At 42.9% G+C, this 15,471-nt stretch overlaps 2 protein-coding genes across 2 annotated transcripts; both read left to right on the top strand.

Moving 5' to 3' along the window:
- Positions 1–1,020: 1,020 nt before the first annotated feature.
- LOC133418584 (uncharacterized) lies at positions 1,021–2,817 on the top strand (the record flags this gene model as incomplete). Its single annotated transcript, XM_061707352.1, has 4 exons — positions 1,021–1,071; positions 1,374–1,682; positions 1,966–2,286; positions 2,555–2,817. Coding segments are annotated over exons 1-4 (942 nt in total), but the record flags the coding sequence as incomplete, so codon positions are not given.
- A 1,559-nt stretch (positions 2,818–4,376) lies between these two features.
- On the top strand, positions 4,377–8,925 carry LOC133418457 (uncharacterized). Its single transcript, XM_061707148.1, has 5 exons — positions 4,377–4,642; positions 5,344–5,637; positions 5,976–6,098; positions 7,611–7,636; positions 8,074–8,925. Exons 1-5 carry the CDS (start codon positions 4,528–4,530, stop codon positions 8,158–8,160), a joined length of 645 nt encoding a protein of 214 aa, XP_061563132.1. The 5' UTR covers positions 4,377–4,527; the 3' UTR covers positions 8,161–8,925.
- The last annotated feature ends 6,546 nt before the right edge of the window (positions 8,926–15,471 follow it).

Below are 15,471 nucleotides of genomic sequence, written 5' to 3' on the forward strand. Positions count from 1 at the left end.
TACTCTGCTTGTATTAAACTGGTATTGAACTGGTATTGCACTGGTACTGAACTGGTACAACACTGGTTCCTGAACAGGGCTGCCGTTGCCATGGAGATGGTGCCCGTTGTTATGCTAGTGTGTGCACTGCATTGTGGGTAATGTAGTGTGAAGACGTGGTCTCGTCGAGTATTTTAAATGTGCGTGCCGCCCGCTGGTGAAATGAGAAGGAGGATTATTCCGTAATAATTGGACCTAAACAGTGAAGCTGAAACTCATAATCTGAACAGTTCAAGTTCCAGTTCGTTATCTGCAGATCTGAACAAGTTCAAGTTCTTTATCTGCAAATATGTCACGTTCAGTTCAACTTTCTCACAGAAATGAACGTGTTCAATGAACACGTTCATGCACAAAACACGAAGTAGCATCATCACATGGGCCTACAGACCTGCAGAAGAGAAAAAGTATTTATATCACTGACCAGAGACGGATCGACACCACGACTGGATTTGATGGGAAATGAAAGATTGTTGTGCATACAACAAATATACGTTTTTGTGTATCAGTTTGTGGAATTCAACTGTGGAACATGTAACTGAAATATGTGATTTGATGTTGGTTTTCTTTGTGTGGTGGAATGTAACCTGGATTTGTTTTCTTGTCTTTTTTCTTGTTTTTTATACATGTTGGAAATAATCGAAAACGAACAAAATATCTAAACTTTGAATTTGAACTCTTGCTGGTTGTGTGTCCAGAGGATTTACCGAAGTGTGAGAACAGACAGACTCAAATCCTTAAGGGTCAACTGAAGTGTAAAAAAGTAAATCTTCAACAGAAACACATTTGCATGTTCACTTTTAAACAATTCAGGGTTGTTTCCTGTAACTTTGACTTGTCATATATTTCAGGAAACAAAGATACATCAGGGTCAGAGGTGTTACTTTACCCAGAAACAGGAAGTTCCACCTTAAGAAACAGGAAGTTCCACCATCACGTACAGAGCTGCAGCAGAGAGAAGCATCATTTCATCCAGCAGAGACAGAATGACACCACGACTGCAGCTCTTCATCACTTTACTGCTTCACTTTGAAGGTAAAGATCAACTCTGACTCATGTTTTAGGGTTTAATATGATTTAAAAAGACTGTAAAAACCACTCTGAAGTTGTCGTGTACCATTGAACGTTGCTGTTTCACTAAATGTGTTTTCTTTAATAAAACTCACCTCTGTTACAATCAGACCACTTAAAGACGACGTTATATAACTCTGAATGATTCACCAGAGATTATGTGTGTTGAAATTTCTTCTCTGTGCTGACAAACCTAAATATGTAGGTTAAATATGTTTCTTGAGTCAGGTTGATGTGTGACGTGTAAAACTTTTTCTCTGCAACAGGAATCTGTGGTGTACAGTATTGGCTTACAAGACCTGGAGGTTACGTCATTTTAGCGTCTAACATTGGTTCATCATCCAACCAATGTTCTGATGTTGAATGGATTCATTACAAAGATCTAAAGGCAAACAGACATGTCACGTTTCTTTATGGAAGTACTGTGAAGACGTCACCTGGAGCTGACAGGATGAGTTTGAGCAGTAACTGCTCTCTGATCATCAACGACATCACTGCTGAAGATGATGATTGTTACAGGTGTAGGATTGGAGATGAATACTGTTCGATGTATACGTGTGTGAATGTTGTAACAGGTGAGTGTTTTGACTTAATAACATCCAGACTGTCAGTTTGAATCCTCCTCATCAACTCTGAGTGAAACGCTGTTAAAAGCTTGTGTGGATTTGTCAGTGACATGAACGTCTGGTGTGTTTGGGATCGTCCTCAACATGATGGATCCTCTCAGAGGAACTGGACCACAAACACCTGACGTTTATTTACACGTTTAAATATTTGATTTTCCATCAGACAATCACTCAGTAAAACTGGATCAGTAAAATTGACTTTTCTAACTTTTCTGAGTGTTTTTCTCTGCAGCAGGAATCAATGAGGAAATCGTTCTCCATCACAGAGCTGGAGATGACGCCGTTTTACCGTCTAACGTTCATTCTTCTTCCGGCCACTGTCCTACACTTGACTGGGTTTACGTCAACATTCAACATATAAAATCACACTACAATGTTAATGATGGAGAGATTGTGAAGACGTCACCTGGAGCTGACAGGATCAGTTTGAGAAGTGACTGCTCTCTGATCATCAACAACATCACTGCTGAAGATGCTGGTCAATACAACTGTTGGATTAGAAAAACTGTTGGTTCCTCCCACACACAACGTGTGTTCCTGAATGTTTTAACAGGTGAGTGTTTTGACTTAATAACATCCAGACTGTCAGTTTGAATCCTCCTCATCCACTCTGAGTGAAACGCTGTTAAAAGCTTGTGTGGATTTGTCAGCGACATGAACGTCTGGTGTGTTTGGGATCGTCCTCAACATGATGGATCCTCTCAGAGGAACTGGACCACAAACACCTGACGTTTATTTACACGTTGAAATATTTGATGGTTCCATCTGAGAAGTTTCTCATAGTCAAGTGGCTAAAATAACAGTGTTTTGTCTCTTTCCAGTCTCTCCATCTCCACCAGATGTGGATCCAGGAAGGTATGGAGATGTGACATTACGCTGTTCTCTGGTGAGACACAGTGTTTTGGGTTCCTGTGAGCAGAACAGCATCGTCTGGGTGGATGAGACAGGAAGTGTGCTGCTTGGTGAAGGTGATGGGTTTGTGTCTGGAGGACAGAACAACTGTGTTTCTGATCTTATGGTGAAACAGAGACGCTCCAAGAGAAGATTCACCTGCCAGGTTGTTGAAGGAGACAGAGTGGAGATAGATGCTGAATACACGCTGGACTTTACAGGTAAGACCCTGAAATCATGAAGACAAGGAAACTAGGTGAACTGGAAACCCGTTGCTGCTCTGACAGTCCATAATCAGTTCATAATCAGTCTATAATTTTAAAAACTAGGTCATTTACACGGCTCATATGTTATGTGAGGTACTCACGCGACATATCTTTGGAAAGCTAAGATTCTTGTGATTCCAGAAATATAATTATATAACAATATAAAAACCATTTCAGGATATAATCATAGCAGCTTGTAAAAATCAACACCACAAACAGTAAGTGCTGTAACCTCCGCTGTGCACGTCTCCAGACCAGAGTTCTCAGTCTCAAAATGGAGGCTGCACCCCCCCCCCCCCCCCCCCCCTTTTGATTGAAACCTCATTCGACCATACACGAACTTCCCTGTCCTTTTGATTGACAGCTGATTCGAACATACGGGAGCTTCCCTGTCCTTTTGATTGACACCTCATCCGACCAATAGGAGCTTCCCTGTCCCCTCCACAGCCTACATAGCGAATGAGCGCCTTTATGCAAATTAAGTGCATGTCCCCCTTTTGTCAAGAAAAAAAATTAGCCAATTGGAGCAATTGCCCTGATGACTGGCACATTGTATAGCCAATGAAATGCTGAACACAACGATGTGCTTCAGGGGGTGGGAATAAAACCCACAGCTGGGAAGTCAATGCAAAGCAGTGAATCACTGCAGCAAATGAAACGTTCGTCCGTGTTTTGACTCTTTTATATGTATTTATCTATTTATATATATACTGTATATATATATATATATATATATATATCATCAATATTGATAGTGAATCTGGATACATGATAGGATACCTCTAACCGTCAACTTTCATTAGAGGCCAAAACTCTGACTGTACGTTGAAAGAGTTCTGCCCTTTTATCCAGGTATTTTACTTGGTTATCCAAGTGTCTTTTTGGCGTCTCCAAATGGCCATTTTTGGAAAGGTCTAGACATAATCTTACAGAAACATGTGTAAAATACACATTTTTTGTGGTATTGTTATCAAACTTGAACTTGCACTAGATAAGGCTTCAGGCTGTAGGACCATTGTCTTTTCCAGCTAATAAGTCACAGATTCATCTGCAGACATCTGGTTAAAAAAAAACATTCCGGCGGACATAAAAACCTTCTATTTCACTGTGTTCAAACTTATATGACTCAATGCTAGTAGCCGTTACATTGATTCTTACAGTTGGGGGAAAAACTTCAGAGAGTTACCTTTCAAAAGAGACCAAAACCATCCATGTACTTCAAACGGTTCAAGAACAACTTTCAATTAACTTTGGGTATAACTTGGATAGGCAAATTTACAGGAGTGGCAAACTAGGAGTGGAGTGGAGTTAATGAAAAGGAAATAAGTGTTGGGAGTTGGGCTTGTTAAAGTCCAATGTTGCTTTTCTGAGTTGAGAAACCTAAATATCTGCGTAAAATCTCTTATTTGGTGTGTTGAGTTAAAGACGTTGTGTTTTTCTCTGCAGCAGGAACCGGCGTGAGAACAATCATTCTCTACCACAGGGCTGGAGATGACGTAGCTTTGCAGAATAACGTTGACTTATCGGCTTCCAACTGCTCCGATGTTGAGTGGATTTACAGCAGACACACAAGTTCAGCGTCTCATGAGGAGTTTGGTTCTGGAGGAGCTGAGAAGACGTGGCCTGGAGCTGGCAGGATGGACAGGAACTGCTCCCTGATCATCGCCAACATCACCGCTGGAGACGCTGGTCTCTACGAGAGCCGGCTGAGGGACAAGTACAACACCATTGTGTATCTCAGTGTTTTAACAAGTGAGTATTTGGACTGTGTGGGAAACAGTGCAACCAAAAACACCCAACCCTTGCTGGGTTTGTCCGTCCCAGGAAGGGTTTCCCTCTTTGGATCCTGCCGTTGAACGGGACGGAGGAAAAAAACAGTGATTGATAATATTTGTAGCTTGATAAAACAATTTAGGAAACTATCTGTGGACTTTGATTCTGTGAAACAAATCTATGTCCTGTTTGTTACTGTAGCATAGCTGAGCGGAGCTTAGCGGACTAGAATATCTTCCGTTGCTAAGTCGTATCTCAGGTCCGTCCTAGTTACTGGAGAATCAACACTGTGTCCATTAAGGAGCTTATGGGACAGTAGTGATTGTTCCAGGTATTAGTCAGACCCTCAGGTGGTAAAACTACCAGGTTCTTATGGGACGGTAGTGACTGTTCCAGGTATTAGTCAGACCCTCTTAATATTTTTGTTTTTTGGTAAGTGACCGTGGTATAAGCGGGATAATGCCCTTCCAGGTGGATATTAACAGAAATATATGGACTTCACAGAGGCAAACCGCCGACGGTTCACACCCCCCCGTCCTCCATATATTTCTGATAATGTACACCTCGTCAGGCATTATCCCTTACATAACTCAGCAAAGCTGAAACGGTAAGATGAAGAATAGTTCCGCACATAGAAAGATGTTTTTTGAGTGAAATTACAGTGTTTTGTCTCCTTCCAGTCTCTACATCTCCACCAGATGTGGATCCAGGAAGGGATGGAAACGTGACATTACGCTGTTCTCTGGTGAGAGACCGTTACTTCGGTCCCTGTAAACAGAACAGCATCATCTGGGTGGATGAGACAGGAAGTGTGCTGCTTGGTAAAGGTGATGGGTTTGTGTCTGGAGGACAGAACAACTGTGTTTCTGATTTGATGGTGAAACATCAGAGACGCTCCAAGAGACGATTCACCTGCCAGGTTGTTGAAGGAGACAGAGTGAAGATAGATGCTGAATACACGCTGGACTTTACAGGTAAGACCCTGACATCAGGAAGATAATGAAAAATGGATGTCATCATTCAGACTTTACACTTTTAATCAGTTAAAGAGTTGATATTGAGGGCCGCTTGGTGGCGCAGTGGGTTAAGCAGCGGGCCATATACTGAGGCTACAGTCCTCCTCCTGCAGCGGTAGCGGGTTCGAATCCAGCCCGCGCACCTTTGCTGCGTGTCTTCCCCATCTCTCTCTCTACCCCTTTCCAGTCTGCATCTCCAATAAAGGGCCACTAGAGCCCAAAATAACATTTAAAAAAAAAAAAAAAAAGAGTTGATATTGACTTTCTGACCATTTTGTTGAATCTTTTGATTCCAGATGATACGGGATTGATTATTGGATGGGCGGTCGGGGGACTCATGGTGGTTCTGGTCAGCATCGCTACGTTTCTCATCATTTACAGGATGAAAGTTAAAAGGAACAATCCCAGAAATCAAACAGGTGTGTTTGACCTGCCTGTCAGGCTGTTATTTAGTTTTCTGAAGTTAGATTGAGTTGAACTCTGAAACAAAATCAACAAACAGCATTTTATCAAACTGGAATGAAGCAGTTAATGTCAAGAAGGTTGTAGTGAGGACCCAGATGCAGGAGAGCAGGATACGAAAAACCAGGTCAACACACAGTCAAAGTTCAGGAGGCAGTCCTCTATGCCGGGCCGACCGGCGAAACAGTTCGGGAGGCCGTCCCCGGGACTTTGGCTTGGGCTGTGGAGTGGAACTTAGCTTGGAGGGATATAGAGTCCAAGGGGCCGGTTTGGGGGGACAAAGAACCCGAGGGGCCGGCTGAGGGGGATGCCGGGTCCTCGGCAGAGGCCTGGGAGTTGGCCGAAGTGCATCCGGGACCATCATTGGAACAGCAACAGGAACTGATGCCTCCGGGAACACCGCCGGAACAGGTTACTGATGCGTCCGGGACCACTGCAAGAACAGGAACTGATGCGTCCGGGACCATCGCCGAAACAGGAACTGATGCATCCGGGACCACCGCCCGAGCAGGAACAGGAACTGATTCATCCGGGCCTACCGCCGGAACAGGAACTGATGCGTCCGGGAACACCGCCGGAAAAGCAACTGATGCGTCCAGGACCACCGCCAGAACAGGAACTGATGCGTCCGGGACCACCGCCAGAACAGGAACTGATGCGTCCGGGACCATCGCCAAAACAGGAACTGATGCGTCCGGGAACACCCCCGGAACAGGAACAGGAACTGATGCGTCCGGGACCACCTACGGAACAGGAAGTGATGCGTCCAGGATCACCGCCGGAACAGGAACTGATTCGTCCGGGACCACCGCCGGAACAGGAAGTGATGCAACTGGGAACACCGCAGGAACAGGAACTGATGCGTCCGGGACCACCACCAGAACAGGCTGCCGTTGTCGTCATCATCTCCCCCGGAGCTGAGAACATCTGGTTCCCCCTCCAGCCCGGTGTGTTCCCCAGAAGGGGATTCCTCTTCCTCCACCTCCTGCCAACCAGCAATCCAAAGTTCTGCCTCCCGGTACACGAATTGCCAGAAGGCAAAACTTTCTCCCGCTGGGTCCATGCTGGCTGCTCCGTTCTGTCAGGAAGGTGGTAGTGAGGACCCAGATGCAGGAGAGCAGCATACAAAACACAAAACATTAACAAGAATCCAAAAATTACAAAAAAACCTGACTGTGGAAACATGGAGGTAGAAACAGTCCGGAACAGCAGGGAGCAGAGGAAAGACAAGACCAGATCTACACAAGGGTTAACGAGACACAGATGCAGACGATCAGGACAGATGGAAACAGGAAGGTCAAGACAGAACTAAATAAAAAAGGAAAATGTCAAATCCGGACAGTTAAAGACGTGATTGTTTGTGAAAGTTAATTAGAAGTCTTATTATTAATAATAATAATGACTGGATAAAGATAATAAATGTGTAATCTTGTCAACTAACTCCAAGAATTTAACATTCTTTGTTCCAGATGTTCGGTTGCCAATGCAGCAGTATGTGAGTATCTTCACTAATATTTAATATTTTATATATATCTACCTTTAAAATATGAATATATATGGAATATCCAGGTTCATCAATCGTTTCCTGTTTCCTGTTTGTTCATTTCTATCAACATTTGCTGCTGATTATTCTGATTTTCTGTTAATAAACATAAAATACCAGAGAGTCAATCATTATTGTTGTCTTAGTTGACTAACAAGACATTACATTACATTTATAGCTGCTCACTTTCGTAAATGTTATTAAGGAATGATTCTTCTGGTTTTTATTCAGATATTGATGCTAAAAGAGTTATGATTGTAGATTAATTGTATAATTGCAGATCAATTTCACAAGAACCATTAAGAACGGTCCATTATCATGTAAATATGATCTTAATCTGCCTCTGGTGGTAAAAACATGAATTACAAGAACATTGTATGTTTCCACAGGTGAACAAGGATGAAGATGATGATGATGTGGTGATCTATGAAAACGTTGGAGACATGTATGCTTCTGTCCGATCCACAGATCAATAAATCAGCTATGTGTGATGGAAACATTAGCGTTAGCCTGGATACAGATCATTTTGTGATCTTCAAAAATACTCTTTTCCTCTTTTCCGCTTTTCCTCGGTGTCACTCCTGCATCGAGGCGCCTGATGGATGTTTGACCCGCTAGCATGCTAACGATGTATTAAATCTCCTAAACTGGGATCATCTCTCTTCATTCCTGATAGTCTCATGCATATATTAATCATGTTTGTAAAATAGCATTTTTCCATCTCCGTAATGTCACAAAGATTAGGAGCATCCTCTTGCAGAGCGACGCGTGTTCTGATCTAGTTGGAACAATTTTAGTAAATATTTAGCCACTAGGGGCCACTTGTCTCATTTATGAGCCTCATGTTCTGTTTTGTACCATGTAGGCCGCCTTCTTGGTTTTTCTTTTTTTGACTGTGACCGATTGTAGAGCTGAGCAGGCAGCGGATCACATCCATCCTTTTTTGGAGAATGAGGGAATTGTCTGTAAGTACAGTTTTAAGATACATATATTATATTGAAGTTACATTTGTTTTCATCTGAGCTTGTATTTTGTTTCATGCTGTTTATCAGTTGTAGTTCAGTCAACTAAAATAATTTGTAGTGCTCTGTCAGCTATATTGAAGCTTTATATCTGTAGCCTCACGTGCTTTATACCTTTAAGGTACCGTGAAATATGTTGATCGATGGGGTTTATCCAATAAGTGTTCATTGTTGTATTCTTTTTATTTCAGTTTTACCCAATTCATATGCTGTACACAATAAAGCCATCATTATTCACTGCAGTGTGTGGAAGGAGTTATCTGTCTGCCTAGTTGAGGAAGGGGGTGTTATGGGGTGAGGGGTGAGGTGCATATATATATATATATATATATATATATATATATATATTAGGGGTGTAACGATACACTAATCTCACGATACGGTACGATACACGATATTGAGGTCACGATAACAATACGATACGATATTATAGCAGTATTTTTTAACAACCTTGATAGAGGAATATATGATTGGAAAAAATGTTCTTTTATTTGAAAGACACATAATACAAAACAATGCTGTGCGTTTGACCTATTGTTTCAGTTTGTAATGCTTTATAACTGTTTAAGTTTTAAAGAGAAACCCAGGCCAACCATTTTCCACAAACATTATGATCTTCAGTTTCATACAAGTACAAATATTTTGCCACAAACTGAATAGTTTCTCTCATGTATGATTTTACTTTTTTTCTTTTCCAGAAATTTAACAACTAAAATTAAATAAATAAATACAAGTAAATAAATACATACAATTTTACATCATAAAAAATATTGATTCATGCTCACCTTATAAGTGTAAGAGGAGATTTATTTTAGTTAAGAAGGTTATTTTGGTAATTCAGGGTTCATTATTTTATAAATATATTCTTTATATTCTGATGTAAATCAGGGACTATAAGGACACTAGTCAGTTTATCTGTAGTGATTAGTCTGTTTTAGATTGGGCGGAGTGATACGCCACAGTACGGCACTAGGTGCTGTGTTGATGTTCTGAAATCCTACACTGTTGAGTGGACATTGAAGTACACGCAAACTCACGCAGAAGTTGTCCCGTGTTTATCCTACTCACGACCCGAAAAAGGTTTAATTTAATAAGGTAAGGCTTAACTCTACACCAGCCTTACATCAGTAAAGGTTCAGAACTCAAAACAGGACCGCAAAATGGGACTACTTTCTTCTGAGCGGAGGAAGATTTTGGTCCGCGCGGCCGCGGTCGGATGCGCGACTAGTCAACACAATAGATGAATATTAATAACCCAATATTGCGATACAGGTTGACGTTTTTGTATCGCGAAATTTCGTGGCACGATATATTGTTACACCCCTAATATATATATATATATATATATATATATATATATATATATATATATATATATATATATATATATATATATATATATATATGTGGCCGGGTGGAGAAGTTGACGGGACACGCACCTGTGTCCCATCCACCTGAGTGGCTGCCACGCCTGGCGTCTGCGCCTGGCGGCCAGCAGCCTCTGCCTCCCGGCCTGTGGGCTGCTGCGCCGCCAGCGCTGCCACGGCGAACCTCAGGCGTGGCGCCGGGGTGGGCCGCTCCGGGGGTCCCGCCGCCTCGGGAGCCGTTGCTTGGCCGCCCGCAGCTTCTGCCTCCCGGCCTCTCAGCTGCGGCGCCGCCAGCTCCTCCCGCGCTGCTGCGGCGAACCTCGAGCGTGGCGCAGGGGTGGGTCGCTCCGCGGCCACCAGCGCTTCTAGCGCCGTGAGGGACGCAGATGTGGCAGGGTGCGTGCCACGGGGGCCCGCCCGAAGGATGGAGAGACACGAAGCTTGTGCAGAACCCTGTTTTATTTAGTAAACTCACACCCACATGTGCACAAAACATCCCACAGCAGCTTCACAGGACTCAGTCTTATAAAGGCAGGCCGGGTGGAGGCGTGGCAGCCACTCAGGTGGATGGGACACAGGTGCGTGTCCCGTCAACTTCTCCACCCGGCCACACACCCCCAACGCCAATCTCGAGCCGGGGTCCGTCCGGAACGAGCCTACTCCCCCCCCCCCCGCCCCCTCGGAGCGGGAGAGGAACCCCGGAACCCTCCGGGCCTTCCTGGTCGGGGGGTCGTCCCCGGCGTCGGCCTGACCAGCGCAACGGTCGGGGGGGTCGCCCCCGGCGTCGGCCCGCCCGCCGTGGAAGACGCTCTCGGTGCCGGGCCCATGGTGGCCTGGGGCTACACGGAGCGTCCACGACCGCGTCCCTCACGGCGCAGCCCCGTCCTGGAGCTGGTGCGTCCCGGACCACGCCCTCCTTGGTGACGCAGCCCTGCGCCGGCTGCTGGTCCGCCTCCAGGACCGCCTCTTCCCCCACACTCTGCTCTGGCCGCAGGTCCGGCCCCGTCTCTGCGGGACCCGCCGTCGCCTTCCCAGCCAACTCCGCCTCCCCCTCCATCTCCGCCGCTGACTCCATCCCAGGAGCCGTCGTCTGGCGGCCCGCAGCTTCTGCCTCGCGGCTCCTAAGCTGCGCCACCAGCGCTGTCGCGGCGAACCTCAGACGGGGTGCAGGGATGGGTCGCTCCGTCGGTCCCGCCATCTCGGGAGCCGTCGCCTGGCGGCCCGCAGCTCCTGCCTCCCGGCCGCTTAGCTGCGGCGCTGGCATCTCCTCCCGCGCTGCTGGCGCAGGGGTGGGTCTCCCCGCGGCCATGAGCGCCTCCATTGCGGCCAGCTGCCGCTCGCCCTGGTCGCAGAACATGGCCGTCATGCCCGCCATGGCCTGGGCGAGCGCGTCCAGGGCCCGCTCCATGCCTCTCTCATCCACCTTCGAAGCCCCACGTTGGGTGCCAGATGTGGCAGGGTGCGTGCCACGGGGGCCCGCCCGAAGGATGGAGAGACACGAAGGTTGTGCAGAACCCTGTTTTATTTAGTAAACTCACACCCACATGTGCACAAAACATCCCACAGCAGCTTCACAGGACTCAGTCTTATAAAGGCAGGCCGGGTGGAGGCGTGGCAGCCACTCAGGTGGATGGGACACAGGTGCGTGTCCCGTCAACTTCTCCACCCGGCCACAGTCCACTAGAGGGCAAATAAGTCATTTTGATGCAGTAATGTATTTGTCCACTAGAGGGCAAATAAGTCATGTTAATGCAGTAATGTATATGTCCACTAGAGGGCAAATAAATGCATTTAAATGCATTTATATATGTGTCCACTACAGGGAAAATAAATGCATTTAAATGCAGTAATTCATATGTCCACTAGAGGGCAAATAAATGCATTTAAATGCAGTAACGTATATGTCCACTAGAGGGAAAATAAATGCATTTAAATGCAGTAACGTATATGTCCACAAGAGGGCAAATAAATGTATTTTAATGCAGTAATTTATGTGTCAACTAGAGGGCAAATAAGTTATTTAAATGCAGTCATTTATGTGTCCACTAGAGGGCAAATAAATGCATTTAAATGCAGTAATTTATGTGTCCACTAGAGGGAAAATAAGTCATGTTAATGCAGTAATGTATATGTCCACTAGAGGGCAAATAAATGCATTTAAATGCAGTTATTTATGTGTCCACTAGAGGGCAAATAAATGCATTTAAATGCAGTTATTTATTTGTCCACTAGAGGGCAAATAAGTCATTTTGATGCAGTAATTTATTTGTCCACTAGAGGGCAAATAAGTCCTGTTAATGCAGTAATGTATGTGTCCACTAGAGGGAAAATAAATGCAATTAAATGCAGTAATTCATGTGTCCACTAGAGGGCAAATAAGTCATTTTAATTCATTTATATATGTGTCCACTAGAGGGAAAATAAATGCATTTCAATGCAGTAATTAATTTGTCCACTAGAGGGCAAATAAATGCATTTTAATGCAGTAATGTATATGTCCACTAGAGGGCAAATACATGCATTTTAATGCAGTAATATATGTGTCCACTAGAGGGCAAATAAGTCATTTTAATGCAGTAATTTATGTGTCCACTACAGTGCAAGTAAGTCATTTTAATGCTGTTATTTATGTGTCCCCTAGAGGGAAAATAAGTCATTTTAATGCAGTTATTTATGTGTCCACTAGAGGGCAAATAAGTCATTTTAATGCAGTTATTCATGTGTCCACTAGAGGGCAAATGAGTCATTTTAATGCAGTTAATTATGTGTCGACTAGAGGACAAATAAGTCATATTAATGCCGTTATTTATGTGTCCACTAGAGGGCAAATAAGTAATTTTAATGCAGTAATTTATATGTCCACTAGAGGGCAAATATATGCATTTAAATGTAGTAATTTATGTGTCCACTAGAGGGCAAATAAGTCATTTTAATGCCCTTATTTATGTGTCCACTAGAGGGCAAATAAGTCATTTTAATACAGTTAATTATGTGTCTACTTGAGGGCAAATAAATGCATTTCAATGAGTAATTCATGTGTCCACTAGAGGGTAAATACGTCCTTTTAATGCATTTATATATGTCTCCACTAGAGGGCAAATAAATACATTTAAATGTAGTAATTTATGTGTCCACTTGAGGGCAAATAAGTCATTTTAATGCCGTTATTTATGTATCCACTTGAGGGCAAATAAATGCATTTAAATGCAGTTATTTATGTGTCCACTAGAGGGCAAATAAATGCATTTTAATGCAGTTATTTATGTGTCCACTACGGGGCAAATAAGTCATTTTAATGCAGTAATGTATATGTCCACTAGAGGGAAAATAAATGCATTTCAATGCAGTAATTTATATGTCCACTAGAGGGCAAATATATGCATTTAAATGTAGTAATGTATGTGTCTACTAGAAAGAAAATAAATTCTTTTTAATGCATTAATTTATGTGACCACTAGAGGGCAAATAAGTAATTTTAATGCCGTTATTTATGTGTCCACTAGAGGGAAAATAAATGCATTTATTTATATGTCCACTAGAGGGCAAATAAGTCATTTTAATGCATTTATTTATTTGTCCACTAGAGGGCAAATTAATGCATTTAAATGCAGTAATGTATAAGTCGATTACAGGGCAAATAAGTCATCTTAATGCAGTTATTTATGTGTCAGCTAGAGGGCAAATAAATGCATTTCAATGTAGTAATTTATATGTCCACTAGAGGGCAAATATATGCATTTAAATGTAGTAATGTATGTGTCCACTAGAGGGAAAATAAATGCATTTTAATGCATTAATTTTTGTGTCCACTTGAGGGCAAATAAATGCATTTAAATGCAGTTATTTATGTGTCCACTAGAGGGCAAATAAGTCATTTTAATGCATTTATTTATTTGTCCACTAGAGGGCAAATTAATGCATTTAAATGCAGTAATGTATAAGTCGATTACAGGGCAAATAAGTCATTTTAATGCAGTTATTTATGTGTCCACTAGAGGGCAAATAAGTCATTTTAATGCAGTAATTTATGTGTCCACTAGAGGGCAAATAAATGCATTTTAATGCATTCATTTATATGTCCACTAGAGGGCAAATATATGCATTTAAATGTACTAATTTATGTATCCACTAGAGGGCAAATAAGTCATGTTAATGCAGTTATTCATGCGTCCACTAGAGGGCAAATAAATGCATTTTAATGCATTGATTTATGTGTCCACTAGAGGGGGAAATTAGTATTTTAAATGCAGTAATGTATATGTCCACTAGAGGGCAAATAAATGCATTTTAATGCAGTAATTTATATGTCCACTAGAGGGCAAATAAATGCATTTTAATGCAGTAATTTATCTGTCCACCAGAGGGCAAATAAGTCATTTTAATGCAGTTATTCATGTGTCCACTAGAGGGAAAATACATGCATTTAAATGCAGTAATTCATGTGTCCACTAGAGGGAAAATAAATACATTTAAATGCAGTAATGTATATGTCGATTACAGGGCAAATAAGTCATTTTAATGCAGTAATATATGTCCACTAGAGGGCAAATAAGTCATTTTAATGCAGTAATTTATGTGTCCACTTGAGGGCAAATAAATGCATTTCAATGCAGTAATTTATATGTCCACTAGAGGGCAAATAAATATTTTTAAATGCAGTAATGTAAATGTCGATTACAGCGCAAATAAGTCATTTTAATGCAGTTATTCATGTGTCCACTAGACGACAAATAAGTTATTTTAATGCAGTAACTTATGTGTCCACTAGAGGGTAAATAAATGCATTTTAATGCAATAAATTATATGTCAATTAAAGGGAAAATAAATGCATTTTATTGTAGTTATTTAAATTTCCACTAGAGGGCAAATAAGTAATTTTAATGCAGTAATTTATGTGTCCACTAGAGGGCAAATGAGTCATTTTAATTCAGTTATTTATGTGTCCATTAGAGGGCAAATAAGTAATTTTAATGCAGTAACTTATATGTCCACTAGAGGGCATGCTCCCTGTTGGTCCGTATTGTTTGCTCCCTCCATGTATTTTGGATTCCTGTTTTTTGTTCTGCCTTAGTGATCCTGCTCTGCAGCGTTTTTGGTTTTGCTTTGTTCAATAAATCCTGCCTTTTTGCCAACTCCTGCCTCCTGCTCTCCTGCATTTGGGTCCTCAACAACCACACCCTGCCTGTTCCTGGACCTGTTCCTGGATCCTGCCTGTTCCTGGACCCTGCCTGTTCCTGGACCCTGCCTGTTCCCGGATCCTGCCTGTTCCTGTACCCTGCCTGTTGCTGGACCCTGCCTGTTCCCGCACCCTGCCTGTTCCTGGACCCTGCCTGTTCCTGGACCCTGCCTGTTCCTGGACCCTGCCTGTTCCCGGACCCTGCCTGTTCCCGGACCCTGC

The sequence above is a fragment of the Cololabis saira genome, chromosome 18, assembly GCF_033807715.1.
Source record: "Cololabis saira isolate AMF1-May2022 chromosome 18, fColSai1.1, whole genome shotgun sequence".
Lineage (NCBI taxonomy): Eukaryota > Metazoa > Chordata > Actinopteri > Beloniformes > Belonidae > Cololabis > Cololabis saira.

What these genes read in the sequence shown, in the direction of transcription:
- LOC133418457 (XM_061707148.1), top strand. Translation starts at nt 4,528, where the DNA reads ATGGACAGGAACTGCTCCCTGATCATCGCCAACATCACCGCTGGAGAC. An exon ending in CAATCCCAGAAATCAAACAG is followed by an intron (nt 6,099 to 7,610) that starts GTGTGTTTGACC and finishes TCTTTGTTCCAG; the next exon opens with ATGTTCGGTTGCCAATGCAG. An exon ending in GGTTGCCAATGCAGCAGTAT is followed by an intron (nt 7,637 to 8,073) that starts GTGAGTATCTTC and finishes ATGTTTCCACAG; the next exon opens with GTGAACAAGGATGAAGATGA.